Consider the following 23,554-nt stretch of genomic DNA (forward strand, 5'->3'; position numbering starts at 1 on the left):
ACCCCTCCCCGCTCTCCCCCCTCGCCCCACCCCTCCCCCCTCTCTCCACCCCTCCCTGCTCTCCCCACCCCTCCCCGCTCTCCCCACCCCTCCCCCCTCTCCATTTTCACCTCTCCCTCTTCACCCACCCATCCCTCCCCCTCTTCACCCACCCCTTCTCCACCCCCCTACCTCCATCCCTCCCTCTACCCCCCTACCTCCACCCCTCCCTCTACCCCCCTACCTCCACCCCTCCACCACCGTTGAATATCTGATGTGCAGTTGCAAAGTCGGGGAAATAGCATGCAAAACAAAACCTCAACAATTCTGGGGTTAATTATTGAGAAGTTTTATTAAGTTCATTCAGCATCTGAGGAACTGCTGTGCATGGATACATGAGTGTTGTGCCTCCAGCATTCCCGTGAGACAGACAGGCCGAGTCTCTGCTATGCACAGCTAAAGAGATTGTTCCTGGAGAGCCTTGTGGTGAATGAACGCTTGGCTCTCTATTCCACTACTGTATTGTCCATGTGAAGAAGGCAAAGTCACAAGAGTCTGAGCTCAGTCTATTCTTGGTGAATGTTCCCCAAGCGCATCCCAATGTGCATTCCCAATTCATCCATAGATGCAATGTTCCTTTCCACATCGTGACCAGCTCAGCAGCTTTCTCCCCTACTTCTCCACAGTTGCCTTTGTTGCTTGAATGCTGACTTTAAATCTCAAGGATTGTTTTCTCGACGGCATGTTTTACATGAAAAGAAATAAAGCAAATCAGAGTCAGAGCTTGCCTCCCTGCATCCATTGAAATTACTGTTGCGCACACCTTTTTAAGTTCTGCAGTGAAGGCACACAGCAACTTACAACAGGGACTGGAGCACATGCAGTGCCCCAGACAATGGAAATATTTTCAGAGCAACTTACCTTGGAACAATCTCCTCTGTCTAATAAAAATGAAGCAAATCTCCAAAACGACTAAATAATTGAGATAAAATGTGAGAAAATGCCCGACGAAACCTCTCCTCCTTCCACTTTCAAAAACTCGCGCCGAAGCTTTGACGCATGCGTGAATATCCGAAGATTGACGCATGTGTGAATATCGGAAGATTGCAAGAAGCGCATGCGCAGAGGCCAACCTGGCGCGTTGCCCGAGGAAGACTACGTTACGCGATGACGTCATCTGTGCATGCGCAAACTGGTCCTGGCAAGCCGGACCGCAGCGCATGCGCAGCGAGCAGGAGACCGTCTGTGCATGTGCGCACCGCGGCGCAGCCTGATGACGTCAGCGCTGGCAAGCGTTGTCATGAATCACTTTGTATAAGAATTTCTACCCCTGGAAAGAATGTTTCTATCCCAGCACTGAATATTGTTTGGCACAATCACCTCCCCACCTCCAAAAAAAATGCAGTGTGGCACAATAGTCTAATATTGCTCAGTGTGTTTGCCCAAGATTCTCGCACTGCTTTTTAACCCCTTTCAAAACAAAACAATATGACTTCATACACAATTTATTCCAGACCTTCACCTTCAGTCTCACCTTGTTTTCAAATCCCTCCATGGCCTCGGCACTGCCCCCCATTTCAGTAACCTCCTCCAGCCCCACAACCCTCCTCGGTCTCTGCACCCCTCCAATTCTGGCCTTTTGAGCATTTTAATTGCTCCATCATTGGCAGCCATGCTTTCAGCTGCCAAGACCCTAAGCTCTGGAATTCCCTCCCTAAACCCCTCCACTTTTTTTCCTGTTTTTCCTCCTTTAAGATGTTCATTAAAACTTACCTCTTTGACCAAGCTTTTGGTCATGTGACCTAATTATTCTTTATGTGCTCAAGTTTTACTCCCACAAAGTACCTTGGAACGTTTCACTAAGTAAAGGCACTGCATAAATGCAAGTTGTTGTTGTCACCTCTCTCCCACCAAGAAGGAAGGAATGGCAAAGTATTGATCTCATTCCATTGTGTCAATACAACTCTTTGCACCCTTCTTGAAAAAGAGATGGAGGTTGACTGAAATCAAAGATGAATCTTATTCCTAAAAGACAAGAGAAAGCAGTCCCAGATGCAAAGTGTTGTTGATAGGCCAGACTTTTCTCCTCTCATATTTAAACATCATGAGTCCTATGTTGTTTGTAAGGTAATTCCCCTGTGTGTCCTATCAATTCTGACAGATCCAACCAGCTTTCACTGGTTGAAGGGTCAAGATCCACATTGCAGGAAAGTGCTAGAAAAGGAAGGAAAATTAGGAAGGAGTAGTTAAAGAAGAATCTTTAGAGCTGAGAAATTTAAGAGGAAATTTCGTGCAGGGGTTCAAAATTGGAAGGGATTTTGATAGAGTAAATAAAGAAAAACTGTTCCCTCAGGCTGAAGAGGGGTGGTGGTCTGGGGTGGCGGGGTGGGGGGGGGTGGCGTGGTGGGTTGGATTGGCAGGGTGCAGTGGTTGGGGGGCTGCGGTCAGTAACCAGAGGACACAGATTTAAGGTAATTGGCAAAAGAGCCAGAAGGGCGATGAGAATTTTTTTACACAGTGAGTTGTTGTGATCTGGAACACGCTGCCTGAAAGGGCAGTGGAAGCAGATTCAATAGTAACTTTCAAAAGGGAATTGGATAAATACCTGATAAGGGAAACTTTGCAGGGTAATGGGGAAAGAGCAGGGGGAGTGGAATGAATTGGATAGCTCTTTCAAAGAGGTAGCAGAGTCATGATGGGACGAATGACCTCCTTCTGTTCTGTATCATTCTATGATTGATTCTGGAACACCAAGTTTGGGCTTTAGATATCACAGGTTGTTGGAAAAAAGGAGGATTGTTGAGGAAGTCAAAAAGTTGGGGATTGAAGGAAAGTATATTCGAATTGATGTCATTCAGGTTTAGGAAGAATTCTAGCAAGTGGGATGTTGTATTTTGAGGTTGGAGAGAGGAAAGTCCAAACAAGTAACAACAATTATGGCATCAATCAAACAGAGAAAGATGCAGATGATTGCAATAGAGAGAGACAAGTTGAAGCCTAGAGGCAAAAGAAGGATCAGTTATCAAATGACAAGCTTTCCCTTGAACTATACATAGACATCAACAGAGGTTCAGGAAGGGTTTCAGGATATGACAGCAGTCATTAATTCTTGGACTGACTAAATCTGTAAGGAGTTGAAATTCACAGTAGTTCAATTCATTACGTAGCAACATAATAGTCAGATTTCTACCATTTACCAGAGCCCAATTTCCATCTGTATTTAGCACTTGTTCAAGAAATAAATAAAGAACTTGCATTTTCACAATCTCAGGACATCTCTATACAGCCAATGATTTACTCCTGAAGTGTAGTCACTGATGTAGGAAATCTGGCTGTCTGTACACAGCAAGATCCCACAAACCTACCTGAGAGGGCAGACGGGGCTTTGGTTTAATGAGCCATCTGAAAGACGGGACCTCACATGGTGCAGCACTCCCTCAGTACTGCACTGGGAGTGTCAACCTAAAAACTCTGGAGTGGGAATTTAATCCACAACCTCCTAACTTAGCAGTGAGTGTGTTACCCACTGAACCACAGCTGACTCCCAATATCCTTATTGCAACAGTCAATATCAGCTGCAAATGTTCACATGTTTAGAACATGGAAAAATAAGTAATGTTTTATTGTGTAAAACTTTAGTAGAAATATCGGGAGGGATTTAAGGAGTGAGCAGGGAACTTGCACTAATTGGATAGATCTTTCACGATGGGCCAAACATGTTCTTCATGATTCTATGATGCATGTAGCTGACTTCAGAGAGGAGATAATGAAGGTTACAGAAAATCATAGCAACAACAATCCCTTCATAAGCCTCAGAACAAATCTGGTTACCATCACAAAACACTTGGGAGACCACCAATAATACTGGCAAGAATTGCCCGACAAATTCCACACAATTGAGACACTCGGAGAATCATAGTTCAGCTGTGATCATATTGGATGGCAGAGCAGGCACAAGGGGCCTTATGGCCTACACCTGCTCCTATTTCTTATGTTCCTTATAGAATCATACAGCATAGAAGGCCATTCGGCCCATTGTCCCTATGCTGGCTCTTTGAAAGATCTATGTAATTAGTCCCACTCCCCCCTGCTCTTCCCCACAGCCCTGCAAATATTATTTTGTCAAGTATTTATCCAATTCCCTATTGAACGTCATTATTGAATCTGTTTCCAAGTGCTCATGGTTTGCTATGTTGGTTTTCTTTCCCATCACCAGGTTTACTCATTTATTTCGGATATGGAATTTGGAACAGTAGCCTGGAAATTGGAGCGCGGCAGGAAGCCCTGAGTCAGAGTACATACCAGCGCTACGATGTGGACGACAGCTTCATGGCGGATGAAAGTTTCGCTTACCCTGAGGAGGAGGGCAGCCAGCGCCAGGTGAAGTGGCCTCCAGGGGAACAGACCGCGTACCAGTCCCAGCACGCGATGCCTGACATTGTGGGAAATCACAGAACCTACAATAGCAAACCCAGAAGCAAAGGGAAGTATGTCGACAAATCCGAGGCACTAATTGCAAATGATGGGCTAGATTATTCCCCAGAATAAAGGATACTGAGGATACTGACCCTCATACCCTTGGGCTAGACTCTTGGATATGATCTATTTTATAAAACAAATGCAGTCATATGTCATAAAAAAGGCAATATGCAGTTTGAGTTTTTTTTTCAAACCTCTCTCCCTTCGCTTATTAAAGGGCTGCGACTTTCAGGAATAAATGTTTGGCAAACTTTTATTCTTAGGGGAAGGATCGGAATAGTGCCTGATTGCAGTCTATGATGTCACAAGTAAAAGAGGTAGAGGTGTTTCTGTGTGACTCACATTGTCATTGTGTTTTGTGTGTTTGCAAGCACATGAAGGGATTTGCCAGATATTTATCGCAGTGCCCCTTTAATCAGTAAATTGAGTCAAAAAGACTTTTTGTTTTAAAAAATACACTCCACCCAAATTATAACCCAATCTTTGAGAGCCATTGTAATGAGACGTGATTATGAATTTTCTAGAATGACACTAAATTTGATACTAAATTTAACATGAGGTAGCAGCAAAGGCCAAGTTGCCTGATATAGTGTTATAACTGAGAGCATTGCAAGCAGATAGAGTTGAGGGGACTTTCTGATTCGATACGTTTTTGACTTGGATGGCTAAGGTTTCAAATTAAGATCTGATAATAAGCACGAAGGCTCACAGATGTTTAAATGTACCATATGGTGAGGTAATGAGTTATACAGGTCCAGGACCACCCTGACTCAATCTGTAGTTGCTGCTGAAGTAACCGATCGTAACCAGGGTGGGGATGAGCCAGAGTAGAATTGGCCTCATTGTGCCTGGTTAGACAAGAGACAACATATTAAATGCAGTTAAGGACCTGCTAGCTAATCCATTTGCCCCTTGCTGTGCACGCACTTTATGGAAGGGTTTGGCTGACATGCCACTCGGTGTTGAATAGCCTGCCAACAATCACTGTCTCAGCTCAAGTGCAAAGAATGAAGGAGGAGGAGGAAGTTTGAAACTATAGCCCAGCAAGATTCATCATCTTGAGAGGAGAAACATAAGGCAATACTGATAACCTGCAGAGACATTCAGTACACAAAGAAAGGGCCAGTGACATTGGAATTGACGCCTTTCATTGCTTTTGTGGGCAAAAGGCTTTTAGATAACTTACCATTACAGTTTGTTTCGTAAACAAATACTTCCTTGATGGTAATAGTGCTCGTTGTCATTTTCCTCAGGGCTGCGTGAGTGTACCGTTCAAAGATGAATCACCTATTTAAGTAAAAGTTACACAGCTTACATTATGAGGGGCTTGATTTCATTTCTTTCTGGGTTGCTAACAAAATCCATATGTGACCTGCTCAAGTTTTTGAACTGGTGATTTTTTTTCTAAAGCCCTTCCTTTAGAAATTGGGCTGTAGATATATCCAGGAAGTCTAATTGCTTCACTTCAGGTACATAAGTTACCCAACTAATACGTGTCTTTTCTAAGAGCCTTAAATTACATTATTTGTTTGGCAAAATAAAGTTAATTTTCAAAACTGAAAAAAGTGGTATTCAAGCTGCTGTGATAAAAGAAGTTCCTGGGCACACCTGCACTCTCAGCTCTGAAACTTGGTTCTGTCATCCTGGACTTTCAAAACAGCCAATCGTCTTCGTGAAACAACTAGTTGACGTTATCCATTTTTTTTTCTCATTGGAAGATTTATTTTTAACTGCAAAGTTTAAGTTGAAGTATGGGGAGATGCTTATGACATGGAAGAGGAGAGTGAAGTTCAGAAAAACAATATTCAGCAGAATAAGGCTTGTTTAACAGCAAATAATGTTTTAACTTGACAAACTTGGACTGTTTGTTATAAAAAGCAGTGATCTTCCAAAGGATTGCACGTTAAATGATGTCCTCTGCATCTTTTAGCTGGCTGTGTGCAAATGGCTCCAATCAGAGCTCTGGACACAGCTAATTTGAATATTGAAGACGGATTGGCAGACAATGTCTACTGAGGGCAGCCAATCCTCATTGACAATAGTTCAATGTTGTTCATTGGTGGTTTGTGATGTTATTGGTATGAAAAGCAGGTTATTAAAATGGAGTGAGAAAAGGGACAGTGATTGAAACACGTTGCCCCCCCCTCCCCCACTAAAATACACTTAAGGAATGTGGAGCAATTCAGTGGAATATATCTCTGTTTTAATTTACTATTTGCATATTGCCTTGCCATTCTCTGGGAGTAACACTCTGCTAAAATAATGTACCGTACAGACAAAAAAATTGCTTCTAAAAGGGATGCGTCAGGTCTGAACCCCTGGCTCACTCTTGCTTCTTGCATCTGAATGTACATTATTGTGGCCTCAAAGCATTGACTTTAATCGGAGTCGAAACCTTTAGCAGGTGTTACCTGCTGGATTAAAAAAAACAGCTTGCTAGTATGCATGCCCGTGCAGTGTCTTTCCAATAAATATTTGAAATATATTTCTTGTTATTGCAATGTATGTATATATTTCCCAGTGTTTTTCAGAATCTGTGCACATTTTGTAATGTTAAAACTGCATGCACTGCCCAACACCAAGAGCAACAGAAAAGAATACTAGCTTTCTATAATGTCCTTGTGGCATTTCTGTTCTATTCTTTCCCAATGGACATTGCTGGCAAGCCCAGCATTTATTGCCCATCTTCAAATTGTCCTGAGAATGTTGTGCTGGGCTGCCTTCTTTAACCAGTGACAGAAATTTGATGCAACTGAGTACCTTCCTGGCCACATCAGAGGGCAGTTAATGGTCAACCACATTGGTGTGGGCCAGGAATCACATACTGGCCACACCCAGTAAAGATGGCAGGTTTCCTCCCCTAAAGGACATTAGTGAACCAGTTGGGTTTTTCCCCAACAATCCAACAGCTTTGTGGTCAGTTTTACTAACACCAGCTTTTTATTTCCATATTTTATTTTAACTGAATTCTCAGCTGCTATGGTGAGATTTGAACTCACATTCTCTGGATTATTAATCCTTTAATATAACCACTATAGTATGGTACCCAATGCTTCTGCCTGTGTGACCAGTCAGAGAAGGGCAGCGGATACAAGTTACTGTATGATGTAATCAATATTTGTAACAGAGCAAGAAGCCACTACATTAAACCTCGACAGAGCTTGTAGTCCTCATTGTTTTGCCATTCTTGAAAGAAGCTGGTAAAATGTAGAGGCCTAGATTACAAGACATACCACCAAGACTGCTTGCCTCTGCTTGTTGAGTGCAGTGGTGTCTCTGACTGGCTTTTCCTCTTTCCAAGTACAATTTTTGTTTTGATACAAGTATCAGTGCTTAGGTTTCTGAAAACCTTTAGTTGACCCAGATGTTTTTTTGGGGAGAGAGTTCCAGATTTCCGCTACCCTTTGTGAGAAGTAGTATTTCCTGATATCACTCTTGAATGGCCTAACTGTAATTTTAAGGTTATGCCATCTTGTTCTGGACTCCCCTCGCAGAGAACATAGTTTCTCTGTATCTATCATACTGAATTGCTTTTAGCATTTAAGCTTTTCAATTAGGTCACCCCTCAACTGTCGAAACACATTGAATACAAGTCTGTACATCCTGTCCTCATAATTTATCTTTTCTAACTTTGATATCTTTCTGGTGAATCTGTGCTGCATTCCATCCAAGGCCAATGTATCTTTCCTGACGTGTGGTGTCCAAAACTGACCACAGTTATTCCAGATGGGGTCTGAACAAGTCTCATTACTGAAGCATAACTTCCTCAGATATAAAACTCTGCACTACAAGGCATAAGGATTAGGCTTTTGATGGCATTTTAAACACAAGAGTGAACGTGGTGAAAAGCACCTTGAGCTTCAAGGGGTGAGGAACCAAATGGCAATTCATACATCAAAGTAACAAATGGAGAATGATTTTTATAATGGGTGAAAAAAAGTCTCAGAAGATCTTGGAAAGCGTGCGGAAATGTGTGTTACTTTAATCAGAATGATATCCTTTGATGACTAATATTGTTACATTCCCTGATGATGTAAAATGCATGAGATGAGCAAAGGTGTTTCAAATGGTTTACTTAAAACTGTTGAAAATCTTCTATCATCATATCCCAGCATGTTCTGTCTGTCCTTAGGTCAGTATTGCTCGACTCCAGTCTGAACCAAGAATTAATCTAGGTCGCTTTTAAATAATTCAGTTGAGTTAGTACTTGCTGTAAAAGCTGGAAACTTTTTCTTTTTGTTCAGTCAGTGAATCTGTCTGTTTTTTACAAGCTTGGGGTGTAGGAAAGGCTGTCATTTATTGCCCAAACCTCGTAGCTCTGACATGATGCACTTCAGAGAGCAGTTCAGAGTCAACCAGGTTGCTTTGTGTCTGGAGTCACATATAGGCCTAGACCAGGTAAGGATGGTAGCTTTCCTTCCCTAAGGGAAATCAGTGAGCTAGTTGGGCTTTTACGACAATCCAGCAGCTTCATGGTCACTTTTATTGACACCAGATTTTTTTTCATGTAAAACTGTCCTGCTGGGATTTGAATTCAGGATTACTAATTCAGTAACATAATGACAACACACCACTGTACCCAGGATATATGTAGTAAAACAGGATGTGACATGAAACTCAGAAATGTAGTGAGGAGGATAGTAACGAGCTTCAGGAGGATGTAGACAGGCTGGTGAAATAGGCAGACAGATGGCAGAAGAAATTCAACGCATAAAAATGTGAAGTGATTCATCGTGTTCAGCACAATGGGGTGAGGCATAAACGGAAGAGTGCAATTTTAAAGGGGGTGCAGGAACAGGGAGACCTGACACTGTATGTACAGAAATCTTTGAAGGTAGCAGGATCAGTTGAGAAGGTTGTTTTTCAAAAAAGCAAACAGGGTTCTTGGCTTCATAAGTAGAGGCAGAGAGCAAGGAAATTATGCTAAACCTTTAAAAAAAAAACACTGTTTAGGCCCCAGCTGGAGTATTCTGTCCAATTCTGGGCATCACACTTTAAGAAAGATGTTAAGGCCTGAGGGAGAGTGTAGAGGAGATTTACTAGAATGGTACTAGGGATGAGGAACTTCAGTTATGTGGAAAGACTATTCCTTGGAACAGAAACAATTAAGGAGAGATTTAATAGAGGTGTTCAGAATTATGAAGAGTTTTGATAGAATAAATAAAGAGAAACGGTCTCCAATGGCAGAAGGGTTGGTAGCCAGAGGACGCAGATTTAAGGCAATTGACCAAAGAACCAGAGACAAGATGAGGAAAACATTTTTTATGCAGTCTGTTTTTATGATCTGGAATGCACTGCCTGAAAGAGTGGTGGAAGCAAATTCAATAGTAACTTTCAAAGAGAGAATTGGATAAATACTTGAAGGGGAAAATTTGCAGGGCTGTGGGGAAAGGGCAGGGGAGTGGGACTAATTGGATAGCTTTTTCAAACAGTTGGCACAGGCACGATGGGCTGAATGGTCTCCTTCTGTGTCATTCTATGATTCTAAGAAGTTCTGCAGTAGCAGTGAGATTCCACTGTGCTGAACCTACTGCAGGTTTGGCAGGAACAGAGCAACCTTCGATGCAGTTCTTCAAAATAAAATGAATAGGACATTGTGATTTTAAATGTGAAACATTATCAATGTCTAGGGAGGGTAAATGCAGTTCAGAAATGTAAAAGCAGCATCGACAGCCTGTGTGGTTGGGCAGACTTGATGGCACCAACCATTTACATTTGGCACAGATAGCGGGCAGGAAATAAAGGCACGTTGCCCAGTGATTCTTGCTGGCAGATTGTAAAGTCTCTTCTGGACAATACAACGCTGCCTGCGAGGTGGAGGCCACATTGGGAATGGCATCTGAATGTGAATAAGTGAGTTTGAACTGTTTGTTGTTGCAGAACAAAACATGCTTGATGCCCAGCAGTTGGAATATGCCTTAAACCTCAAACTTTGAGGAGTGATCGTATTGGACCAATGTGAGCCATTGTTGATTCCATATGTGAAATTTAGATGGTCGTTCCAAAGCCAGGTCACAAATGAAAGAAGATTCTTGGTCATGTCAACCATTTGAGCCCAACACATGGGGCTGTATTTTAAGGAGCCGTCAACATTGGGCACCATGGCGACCTCGCTGCTGCTGAGCAACGGGACCTGAATTAACATATGCAAATGAATAAAATTAATAAATTAACATGCACTTACCTGGGATCTTACAGGCCTGTCGCGATCTTTACAGTGGCGGCCGGCACTCCCGTGCCTTCGGATCCCCATCCGGGGGAAACAAGGCGCAACACTGGTGGGGAGGGGGGAGGAGGTAAGTTTAATCTGTGTGGAGGGTGGGGGGAAACGGGGTAAAATTAACATCATGGGTGTAGGGGATGGTAGGAAGGGTTGTAGTTTAAACTTTGTGCAGTTTTGTGGGGGGGATGGTCAAATGGTAAAGGTGTGTTTTTGGAGGGAGAAAGGCAAATAATTAATTTAATATTAATTGTGGGGGGGGGGGGGTGGGAGAGGGGCAAAGTAAATGTATTCATTTAATTTTATGCCATGTATCTTTAAATATTTTTAAAAAGCCAGTAGGGCTAGCAGCCATTTAAAAATGGCGTCAGTGCCTACACACAGCCAGCTGATGCCATTGCCGGGGGCGGACAGCCCGTCCCCTCCATGCGATCGGGGGAGGATGCGTACCCCGGTTATTTAAATGCGCTTGGAATCGCGGCAGCTCTTTGGCGTGCAGGTCGCCATTTTTGAAGGCAGTGAGCTTATAAAATCCAGCCCCATGGAGTTTTTGACATATAACTCTTCCCTATAGCTTGAAGTTTGAAGAGCTACCTAGATCTGACCATAGACATTCTACCTATTCCCTAAGATGTTGATCACCTTGAATTGTTTATATCACATCTTAGTGGAGGGTTACTCTAAAGATTACTTATTGTAAGGTATGACTCCTCTTCTCCCATTAACACATTTACTAATGTCTGAGAACACAGATTTTAAAAAGAAGGCAACTTCCAATCGTGTCGATATGCTGACAAAGCAAAATCTTTACACGGTAACTTTACAGTGTTGCTGACACATAGCAATGAGAGGAAATCTCTCCATCCCCCACCCAATATGTGGGCTGATAAATATCTTGAATTTATGAGCAGTATTAGTCATTAGAATAGATCTTGCAGAATGTCACAGGATACCAGAGTACAGTGGAGTGTACAAATCTTAAGCTGGATATATTAATTTTTATACATTGATTTTTAACTGAATGTCGGTCAGTGGGGGAAATAAAACTCGGGCCTTGCAATTGTGTGAAATCATCAATGTTAATGTTTGACCGAAATCCTTTTGTCATTATTTTAGAGGAAGTGTAAACCCCTTTATATTATGTGATGTGTAATTTCAGAAGCTTGATTCAATATACCATGAAATACCTTTAATGTGCAGCAGGATATCATAAGTCAGATTGATTGAATTTTACGTTCAGCTTGAGGGAGAGAAGACCAGTATTTTAAACTTAAATAAGGGCAATTATGAGGACATGAAAGCAGAGCTAGCTAAAGTAAACTGGCAAATTACATTCAGGGATAGGTCAGTAGTGATGCAGTGGCAGACCTTTAAGGGGATATTTCAGAATACACAGAATAGATGTATTCCAATGAGAAAGACAAATTCCAAGGGGAGGACCTGCCATCCATGGTAAACTGAAACAGTTAAATATAGTATCAAACTTAAAGAAAAAGCATATAATTGTGCAAAGATGGGAGGCAGGTCAGAAGATTGGACAGAATATATAAAAACAGCAAAGATTGACTAAAAGATTGATAAGGAAGGTAAAATTAGAGTACGAGAGAAAGCTAGCTAGAAATATAAAGACAGATAGTAAGAGTTTCTATAGATATTTAGAAAAGAAAAGAGTTAACAAAGTGAGTGTTGGTCCGATAGAAAGTGAGTCTGGGGAATTAATAATGGATAATAAGGAGATGGCAGATGAATTAACAGGTATTTTGCATCCATTTTCACTATTGAGGATACAAGTAACATCCCAGAATGAGCTGTAAGTCAGGAAATGGAAGGGAGGGAGGAAAGATTGTTGGAGCTGCGGGCTGACAAGTCCCGGGTCCTGATGGACTTCATCCTAGGGTCTTAAAAGAAGTGGCTAGTAAGATAGTTGGTGCATTAGTTTTAATTTTCCAAAATTCTCTAGATTTGGGGAAGGTTCTGCTAGACTGGAAAATAGCAAATGTAACTCCTTGATTCAAAAAGGGAGGGAGACAGAAAGCAGGAAACTACAGGCCAGTTAGCTTAATATTTCTCTCAGGGAAAATGTTAGAAGCTATTATTAAATACGTTATAGCAGGGCACTTACAAAAACTGAAGGTAATCAGGCAGAGTCAACATGGTTTTGTTAAAGGGAAATCATGTTTAACCAATTTATTGGAGTTCTTTGAGGGAGTTACATGTGCTGTGGATAAAGGGGAACCGGTGGATGTATTGTACTTAGAATTCCAGAAGGCATTTGATAAGGTGCCACATCGAAGGTTATTGAAAAAATAAAAGCTCATGGTGTAGGGGGTAACATATTGGCATGGAATGAAGATTGGCTAGCTAACAGGAAACAGACAGTAGGCATAAATGGGTCATTTTCTGGTTGGCAAGAAGTAATGCGTGGTGTGCCACAGGGATCTGTGCTGGGGCCTCAACTTTTTACAATTTATATAAATGACTTAGTTGAAGGGACTGAAGGTATGGTTGCTAAATTTGCTGATGACACAACGATAGGTAGGAAAGTAGGTTATGAAGAGGACATAAGGAGGCTACAGAGGGATATAGATAGGTTAAGTGAGTGGGCAAAAATCTGGCAGATGGAGGATAATGTGGGAAAATGCGAATTTTGGCAAGAAGAATAAAAAAGAAGCATATTATCTAAATGGTGAGAGATTGCAGAGCTCTGAAATGCAGAGGGATCTGGGTTTCCTAGTGCATGAATCGCAAAAGGTTAGTATGCAGGTACAGCACATAATTAGGAAAGCTAATAGAATGTTATCGTTTATTGCGAGGGGAATTGAATACAAAAGTAGGGAGGTTATGCTTTAACTACACAGGGCATTGGTGAGACCACATCTGGAGTACTGTGTACAGTATTGGTCTCCTTATTTAAGGGAGGATGTAAATGCACTGGAAGCAGTTCAAAGAAGATTTACCAGACTAATACCTGGAATGGGTGGGCTGTCTTATGAGGAAAGATTGGACAGGCTTGGCTTGTATCCGCTGGAATTTAGAAAAGTAAGAGGCGACTTGATTGAAACATATAAAATCCTGAGGGGTCGTGGCAGGGTGGATGTGGAAAGGATATTTCCTCTTGTGGGAGAATCTAGAACCAGGGATCACTGTTCAGAAATAAAGGGTCGCCAATTTAAGACAGAGATGAGGAGAAATCTTTTCTCTCAGAGGGTCATGAGTCTTTGCAACTCTCGTCCTCAAAAGGCAGTGGAAGCAGAGTCTTTGAATATTTTTAAGGCAGAGGTAGATAGTGTCTTGATAAGCAAGGGGGTGAAAGATTATCAGGGGTAGGTGGTAATGTGGCAAAAACAGTTCAACCATGAGCTTATTGAATGGCGGAGCAGGCTCAAGGGGCCGAGTGGCCTACTCCTGCTCCTAATTCCTATGTTAGTATGTTTGTATTTAGTGATATGAAATGTGTGTCAATTCTCAGCATAAAATGTTTAAGTATTTAAAATATGTTCCATTCTCTAGTTGAAATTAATACTTAAAATAAACAGACATACTGGCCCATGAACCAAAAGAAAGTCAGAATGCAGGTGAAAGAGGGAAATCCATTTTATACTCACACCAATGTTTTCATTCACAATAGTGAGCAGAGAAAAATACATCCAGTTGTCACTTAATTTATAAGCTTACCAGATGCCCAGATAATTTGAAGTAAAGGCCTGCTCGGGTCTGCAAATGAAACCTGACCCGAGCCCGACAGAACCACATCCGACCCGAGCCCAACCCGGCCCAAGTCCTTTCATTTTTTCCTGCGCCCGACCCGACCTGACCCGACCTGACATCCGGAATAAAGTTGATTACATTAAAGAGGTTGTGCTCTACCTTGGATGGAATCGCTCACTGCAGACTAGTGCGAAGTGTTTCCCGCCTTAATGTCCTGGCTGTCACTGTGTCTGACCCAGCCCGAGCCGAGCCGAGCCCGAATGCCGGACCTGGATGAGCGACCCGACCCGACACATGTCATCGGGTGCCATCGGGTTCGGGTCAGGTCGCCATGCTCTAATTTGAAGGAGTTTTGTCTATTCTGATAGATTGTGCTTTTTGTATTGAGAATGATTGGGCAGTGTGATGCCTGAGTGATTGTGAATATCTCTCTGCTTCTGCTGTTTCTGTGAACCTGCCATTGGTTTTTGATGCTTTTGCGTGCACATTATTTCATATTAAAAGAAAGGCGAACAGCCAGTGGGATATTGGGAAGATCGAATTTTGCCAGTGTATGGTACTTCCATATTGTTAATTGGACACTAGATAGCCCCCTATTAGGAGTAAGTACATTGTGGCAATTACCTCCAATTTTGCTCTTGTATTGCTTTTGTTATTCTTTGACGGGGATATTCCAGAGGGCCTGCAAATAAAAGCAGCTAGTTATTACCACACCAATTTGTGTGTTCATCTAGACATAGCATTTGCTAAATGAAATCCATGTAAATTCCTGTAGGTTTTTTTTTTAACAGGAATGAGATTATCTTGGTTTGTGATTCGTAGTAGGACAAAAGATGAGGGAAATCTAATGATAAGTTGGCAACACTGGACAGTATTTCATGAGTCTGTGAGTTATAAGATAAAGGAAGACTAAGATAACAAAAGTTTTGAGGAGCTGGAAAAGAATTAGTTTAAGTAGAAGCGTCTTCAACAAGTATTTGTTGGAACACAGTAAATGACTTTGGCCAACAACTTTTTGGGTTATGTAGGGGTGTGCTGGCAATGGTCTTCCAAATGGTGTACTAGTTTCATGAAAAAGCTACTTTTTAAAATCATTCTTTAGGATGTGGGCATCACTGGAACGGCCAGAATTTATTGTCCATCCCCTGTTGCCTTTGAGCAGGTGGTGGTGGGCCTTCTTGAATCACTGAAGTTCATGTGGTGAAGGTGCTCCCACAGTGCTAATAGGTCATGAGTTCCAGGATTTCAATCCAAACCTTTGTTTAAAAGCACACAATGTGTTGCTGCATGTGTCAAAATATATTACTGGGTCACTTCCCAAGTGCTCAAGGTCTTTTTGAAGATGGAATGTTAAAAGGAATGTTTGAATACTGCTTCAATGACTTAATGTATCTGGGTTATGTAAACTGTGGGTGTGGGGATTGAGATTCTGGTTGCGTTTGTGGGGTCACATTTTTATTGATTATGATTAACTCAATGTTTCAGTCAGTCAGTGCGCCATCCAGTGTGATACTGAGCCATACACACACGCAGAAGGTCTCAATCCTTTTTGAAGGTGTCAAAATATCAGGTGTGGACGTGATCAGACTTGGCAGTGAAGCCCTCCCTGAATAAATAATCTACTAGCATATGAAGAATGTCCAAGGTACCAGAGAGTGACCAGTGTCCATGGAACTGAACCCCACCATTTATTCTTCATTAGTTCTTGGGATATGGGCATCACTGGAATTTATTGCCTATCCCTAGTTGTCCTTGAGAATGTGGTGGTTAGGTGCCTTCCTGAACTGCTGCTGTCTGTGTGATGACAGTACTCCCACTGAGCATTTAGGTAGGGAGTTCCAGGTTTTTGACTCAGCAACGATGGAGGAATGTCTGGCTGATATATGTTCAAGTTAGTAAGGTGTGTGTGACATGCAGGAGAACTTGGAAGTGGTGGTGTTCCCATGCGCCTGCTGCCCTTATGTTCCAGGTAATGGAGGTTGTGAGTTTGGGAGGTTGAATCAGTGCCTTCAGGTGAGAGGAGGTTGAGAAAAAACTGGGGAGGTGAGGTTTTCCTCTTTGACATACATGAATGAAAAGCAGGAGCACTTGTGGGAAGGAGGTATTGTCCGATGAGGAAAGATGAAATAGACTGGACCTTTATTCTCTGATGTTTAGTAGAATGAGGGGTGATCGCATTCAAACATACAAAGTTCCTATAGAGCTCAACAGGGTTGATGTAGGAAGGATGTTTCTGCTGGCTGGGGAGTCCAGAACCAGGGGACACAGTCTCAGAATAAGGGGGTAGGCCATTTAGGATTGAGATGAGGACGAATTTCTTCACTCAGAGGGTGGGAAATCTTTTGAATTCTCTTCCCCAGAGGGCAGTGGAGGCTCAGTCATTGAGTATATTCAAGACTGAGATCGATAGATTTCTTCATATTAAAAACATCAAGGGATACGGGGATAGTGCAGGGAAATGGTGTTGAAGTAAAAGATCAGCCATGATCTCAGTGAATGGCGGAGCAGCCTCAAACGGCTGAATGGCCTACTCCTGCTCTTATTTCTTATGCTCTTATGAGCAAGGCAGCATCCCAATGCTCTTGCAACTAATGTACCTCAGTACCCGTACTGATCAGGATTAGTTATAATCACAAACAGTATTTCTCTTTCAATATCCACTCAATTTTCTATACTGCATGTCAACTGTTTGTTAATGTTGATCTGATGTATTGTTTCCATGTTGCCTGTGAGTGAGTGGTTCATAATCCAATGTCCTGGAGTGATAGCAGGTGACTACCTGTACACCTCTCACCATATCTTTTTGATCTAGTCCAAGGGTCAACTACAAAAAGCAGTGACTGTGGGTTTCTGCTTAAAATAGACAAGATTAACTTCATCATTAAACCTCAAATCACGCATGAATATGATGCCGTACAGCGCAAAGTCCAATTGTGCTGTAAGTTCTCAAAAGAAAAAGGTACCGAGACCTCTTCACAGAAAGCGATAGATGAATGTTAACAACAGGCCTGTGATTGGAGAGGTCAGAGGCTAAATCCTATTCCTTTGCATTTGCAGTCAAGTTTCACTCAATACTTCTCACTGCTTGTTAATAGTTTCAGCATAAACCCTACCCATGTATCATTTAACCCTGTAAATTTTCCTCTTGTCTTAATTCTGAGTTGAAGTGTCATACTGTTGAGTTTTGCATTTTTCCGGGAATGATTTTGTTTTATTTTTCTGTACATTTTGAATTTCTGGTATGGAATTGCTGTATATTTGTTACAAGTATGTACACTGTGTATTTGTTTTGGTGTGTTTTGTCTCATTGCTGCACTTGTACCAAAACCATGCAGAAAAAAAAAACAAAATTCATTGCAGAAACATCCAACGGAGTGACTCATTTATTGAATTTTTTGTTATATTCATGCTCAACTATCTAAGATAAATACTGAGATTTGCAACTAAAAGGGTCTTGTATTATCTTGTGTGTGTATATTATATATATATGTATATACATTATAAAAGGATCATATATTTGTATATCAAATATATATGTATATACTATATATATATATATGTGTATCTGTATCTGTCCATATATAAGTAGATAGATATAGATTGCCAGTTAATTATAGGAACACAAGAAGGCTATTTACTCCCTCCAGCCTGTTCACCATTTAATTAGATTATGGCTGATCTCTACCTTAGCTCCATTTACCCGCCATTACTGCCTATCCCTCAATCCCCTTACACAACAAAAAATCTATCAATCTCAGTCTTGAAAGTTTCAATTGGCACCCAACATCCAAGTCTTTCCTATACACTTTACGTAAAAAAATCGTGCTTTCTGATTTCACTCATGAATGGTCTAACTCTAATTTTAAGGTTATTCCACCTTTTACTGGTTTCCCTCACTGGAGGAAATAGCTACCCTATGGAATCCCCTCATCTTAAATACTTTGATTAGATCATCCCTAAACCTTCTAAACTCAAGTGAATACAAGGCAAGTCTTTGGAACCTGTCCTCATAATCTAACCGTTGAAGCCCTGGTATTCTGATGAATCTGCACTGTGCCCCTTCCAAGGCCAACATAACCTTCCTGCAAAGCAACATCTAGGACTGAACACAGTTACTCCAGATGTGCTCTGACTATGGATCTGTGCAACTGATGCACTCATTTCTCACTTTTGGATTCAAACCCATCCCTGAGATATATGCCACCGTTCTATTATCCATTTTAGAGTTAACATCTGTGAGTAAGTCACTAAGTTTATTTGTTGATTTAATTTTATTTTAATGCATGATAATTGCAGAATTGTACCTGAAGAACACGTTGGAGCAGCTGCTGCCTTTAGTGCACCATGCAATTCTTCACCGTAAGCCTCAGTGCATGTGTAAAACTGGATGTCTTCACATGCAGAATAAGTTATGTTCCACGCACATGGGGCCAATATGTCATTCTGTACGAATATGCTGTTACCAGGGTTAAAGTAGCAGTCATAGTGCAGCCTGGGGTTTACGAGCAGGCCCCCGCTCGATCAACTTGAGCCCCAGATGACCTGCAGGTGACCCTGATTAAAACCAAGATTGATTGAGATTACAACAGCAATAATTTGCATTTGTATATCACATCCCAAAGTGCATGACAGGAGCCAAAACAGACAAAATTTGTCACTGAACCACATAAAGAGACAATAGGATAGGTAACCAATAGGCCGGTCAAGAAATTAAGCTTAAGGTCGTCTTAAGGGAGAAGAAATTCAAATGTGAAGCAATGATTTTATGATTTCCATCATAAGGTTAGTAGTGGGGATGTTCGCTGATGATTCAGTACCATCTGCGATTCCTCAGATACTGAAGCAGCCCGTGTCCAGATGTAGCAAGACCTGGACAAAATCCAGGCTTGGGCTGATAAATGGCAAGTAACATGAGCGCCACACAATTGCCAGGCAATGATCATCTCAAACAGGAGAAAATCTAAGCATGTCCCCTTGATGTTCGGTGACATTACTATCGCTGAATCCCCCACTATCAACATCTTGGGGATTACCATTGACCAGAAACTAAACTGGACCAGCCACATAAATACAGTGGCTACAAGAGCAGGTCAGAGGCTGGGAATTTTGCAGCAAGTAACTCTCCCCAATGCCTGTCCACCATCTAAAAGGTACAAGTCAGGAACATGATGGAATATTCCCTACTTGCCTGGATGGGTGCAGCTCTAACGACACTCATGAAGCACGACACCATCCAGGACAAAGTACCCTCTTGATTGGCACCCCATCCACCACTTTAAACATTCACTCCCTCTACCACCAATGCACAGTGGCAGTAGAGTGTACCATTTACAAAATGCATTGCAACTCACCAAGGCTTCTTCGACAGCACCTTCCAAACCCAAAGAACAAAGAACAAAGAACAGTACAGCACAGGAACAGGCCATTTGGCCCTCCAAGCCTACGCTGATCTTGATGCCTGCCTAAACTAACACCTTCCGGGGCCCATATCCCTCTATTCCCTTCCTATTCATGTATTTGTCAAGATGTCTCTTAAACGTCGCTATCGTACCTGCTTCCATCACCTCCCCTGGCAGCAAGTTCCAGGCACTCACCACCCTCTGTGTAAAATATTTGCCTCGCACATTCCCTCTAAACTTTGCCCCTTGCACCTTAAACCTATGTCCCCTAGTAACTGACTCTTCCACCCTGGGAAAAAGCTTCTGACTATCCACTCTGTCCATGCCGCTCATAACTTTGTAAACCTCTATCATGTCGCCCCTCCACCTCCGTTGTTCCAGTGAAAACAATCCGAGTTTTTCCGACCTCTCCTCATAGCTAATGCCCTCCAGACCAGACAACATCCTGGTAAACCTCTTCTGTACCCTCTTCAAAGCCTTCACGTTCTTCTGGTAGTGTGGTGACCAGAATTGCACGCAATATTCTAAGTGTGGCCTAACTAAGGTTCTGTACAGCTGCAACATGACTTGCCAATTTTTATGCTCTGTGCCCCGACCGATAAAGGCAAGCATGCCGTATGCCTTCTTGACTACCTTATCACCTGCGTTGCCACTTTCAGTGACCTGTGGACCTGTACGCCCAGATCTCTCTGCCTGTCAATACTCCTAAGGGTTCTGCCATTTACTGTATACTTCCCACCTGCATTAGACCTTCCAAAATGCATTACCTCACATTTGTCCAGATTAAACTCCATCTGCCATTTCGCCGCCCAAGTCTCCAACCGATCTATATCCTGCTGTATCCTCTGACAATCCTCATCATTATCCACAACTCCACCAATCTTTGTGTCGTCCGCAAACTTACTAATCAGACCAGCTACATTTTCCTGCAAATCATTTATATATACTACAAACAGCAAAGGTCCCAGCACTGATCCCTGCAGAACACCACTAGTCACATCCCTCCATTCAGAAAAACACCCATCCACTGATACCCTCTGTCTTCTATGACCGAGCCAGTTCTGTATCCATCTTGCCAGCTCACCTCTGATCCCGTGTGACTTCACCTTTTGTACCAGTCTGCCATGCACGACCTTGTCAAAGGCTTTACTAAAGTCCATATAGATAACATCCACTGCCCTTCCTTTTTTATTTTATTTTTATTTAGAAATACAGCACTGAAACAGGCCCTTCGGCCCACCGAGTCTGTGCCGACCAACAACCACCCATTTATACTAATCCTACATGAATCCCATATTCTCTACCACATCCCCACCATTCTCCTAACACATACCTATACTAGGGGCAATTTACAATGGCCAAATTTCCTATCAACCTGCAAGTCTTTTGGAGGTGGGAGGAAACCGGAGCACCCGGTGGAAACCCACGCAGACAGAGGGAGAACTTACAAACTCCGCACAGGCAGTACCCAGAATTCAACCCGGGTCGCTGGAGCTGTGAGGCTGCGGTGCTAACCACTGCGGCACTGTGCCGCTGTAAATCATCCTTCATCAATCATCCTCGTCACTTCCTCAAAAAACTCAATCAAATTAGTAAGACACGACCTCCCCTTCACAAAACCATGCTGTCTCTCGCTAATAAGTTCGTTTGTTTCCAAATGGGAGTAAATACTGTCCCGAATAATCCTCTCTATTAGTTTCCCTACCACTGACGTAAGGCTCACCGGCCTATAATTTCCTGGATCATCCTTGCCACCCTTCTTAAACAAAGGAACAACATTGGCTATTCTCCAGTCCTTTGGGACCTCACCTGTAGCCTATGAGGATACAAAGATTTCTGTCAAGCCCCAGCAATTTCCTCCCTTGCCTCCCTCAGTATTCTAGGGTAGATCCCATCAGGCCCTGGGGACTTATCTACCTTAATGCTTTGCAAGACACCCAACACCTCCTCCTTTTTGATAATGAGATGACTGAGACTATCTGCACTCCCTTCCCTAGGCTCATCATCCACCAAGTCCTTCTCTTTGGTGAATACTGATGCAAAGTATTCATTTAGCACCTCGCCCATTTCCTCTGGCTCAACACATAGATTCCCATCTCTGTCCTTGAGTGGGCCAACCTTTTCCCTGGTTACCCTCTTGCTCTTTATATACGTATAAAAAGCCTTGGGATTTTCCTTAATCCTGTTTGCCAATGACTTTTCATGACCCCTTTTAGCCCTCCTAACTCCTTGCTTAAGTTCCTTCCTACTGTCTTTATATTCCTCAAGTGCTTCATCTGTTCCTAGCCTTCCAGCCCTTACAAATGCTTCCTTTTTCTTTTTGACTAGGCTCACAATATCCCGCGTTATCCAAGCTTCCCGAAACTTGCCAAACTTGTCTTTCTTCCTCATAGGAACATGCTGGTCCTGGATTCTAATCAGTTGACGTTTGAAAGACTCCCACGTGTCAGATGTTGATTTACCCTCAAACAGCCGCCCCCAATCTAAATTCTACAGTTCCTGCGTAATATTGTTATAATTAGCCTTCCCCCAATTTAGCACCTTCACCTGAGGACTACTCTTATCCTTATCCACAAGTACCTTAAAACTTATGAAATTCTGGTCACTGCTCCCGAAATGCTCCCCCACTGAAACTTCGACCACTTGGCTGGGCTCATTCCCCAATACCAGGTCCAGTACGGCCCCTTCCCTAGTTGGACTATCTACATATTGTTTCAAGAAGCTCTCCTGGATGCTCCTCACAAATTCTGCCCCATCCAAGCCCCTAGCACTAAGTGAGTCCCAGTCAATATAGGGGAAGTTAAAATCACCCACCACTACAACCCTGTTACCTTTACATCTTTCCAAAATCTGGCTACATATCTGCTCCTCTACCTCCCGCTGGCTGTTGGGAGGCCTGCAGGAAACCCCCAACATCGTGACTGCACCCTTCCTATTCCTGAGCTCCACCCATATTGTCTCGCTGCATGACCCCTCTGAGGTGTCCTCCCGCAGTACAGCTGTGATATTCTCCTTAACCAGTAATGCAACTCCCCCACCCCTTTTACATCCCCCTCTATCCCGCCTGAAGCTTCTAAAGCCTGAAACATTTAGCTGCCGATCCTGCCCTTCCCTCAACCAAATCTCTGTAATAGCAACAACATCATATTTTCACGTGCTAATCCAAGCTCTAAGTTCATCTGCCTTACCTGTTATACTTCTCGCATTGAAACAAATGCACTTCAGACCACCAATCCCGATGTGCTCAGCAACATCTCCCTGCCTGCTCTTCCTCTTAGTCCAACTGGCCTTATTTACTGTGTCCTCCTCATTTATTTCACTAGCTGTCCTACTGCTCTTGTTCCCACCCCCCTGCCACACTAGTTTAAACCCTCCCGAGTGACACTAGCAAACCTTGCAGCCAGGATATTTGTGCCCTTCCAGTTTAGATGCAATCCATCCTTCTTGTTCAGGCCCCATCTGTCCCTGAAGAGAGCCCAATGGTCCAAATATCTGAAACCCTCCCTTCTACACCAGCTGCTCAGCCACGTGTTTAGCTGCACTATCTTCCTATTTCTAGCCTCACTGGCACGTGGCACAGGGAGTAATCCAGAGATTACAACCCTAAAGGTCCTGTTTTTTAACTTACTACCTAACTCCCTAAACTCCCCCTGCAGGACCTCATCACTCTTCCTGCCTATGTCATTGGTACCGATGTGTACCACAACCTCTGGCTGTTCACCCTCCCCCTTCAGAAACCCGTGACCTCTGTGAACTAGAAGGACAAGGG

The 23,554-nt window shown here is 42.7% G+C and overlaps 1 protein-coding gene across 1 annotated transcript in view; it reads left to right on the forward strand.

The window, feature by feature from the left end:
* Positions 1-4,557, forward strand: part of LOC137375090 (solute carrier family 7 member 14-like) — a 75,840-nt gene extending 71,283 nt beyond the window's left edge. The window contains 1 exon segment of the mRNA XM_068041718.1: positions 4,196-4,557. Within this exon segment, the coding sequence (XP_067897819.1) occupies positions 4,196-4,527 (332 nt within the window). The 3' untranslated portion in view covers positions 4,528-4,557.
* The last annotated feature ends 18,997 nt before the right edge of the window (positions 4,558-23,554 follow it).

Source organism: Heterodontus francisci, chromosome 11 (genome assembly GCF_036365525.1).
Source record: "Heterodontus francisci isolate sHetFra1 chromosome 11, sHetFra1.hap1, whole genome shotgun sequence".
Lineage (NCBI taxonomy): Eukaryota > Metazoa > Chordata > Chondrichthyes > Heterodontiformes > Heterodontidae > Heterodontus > Heterodontus francisci.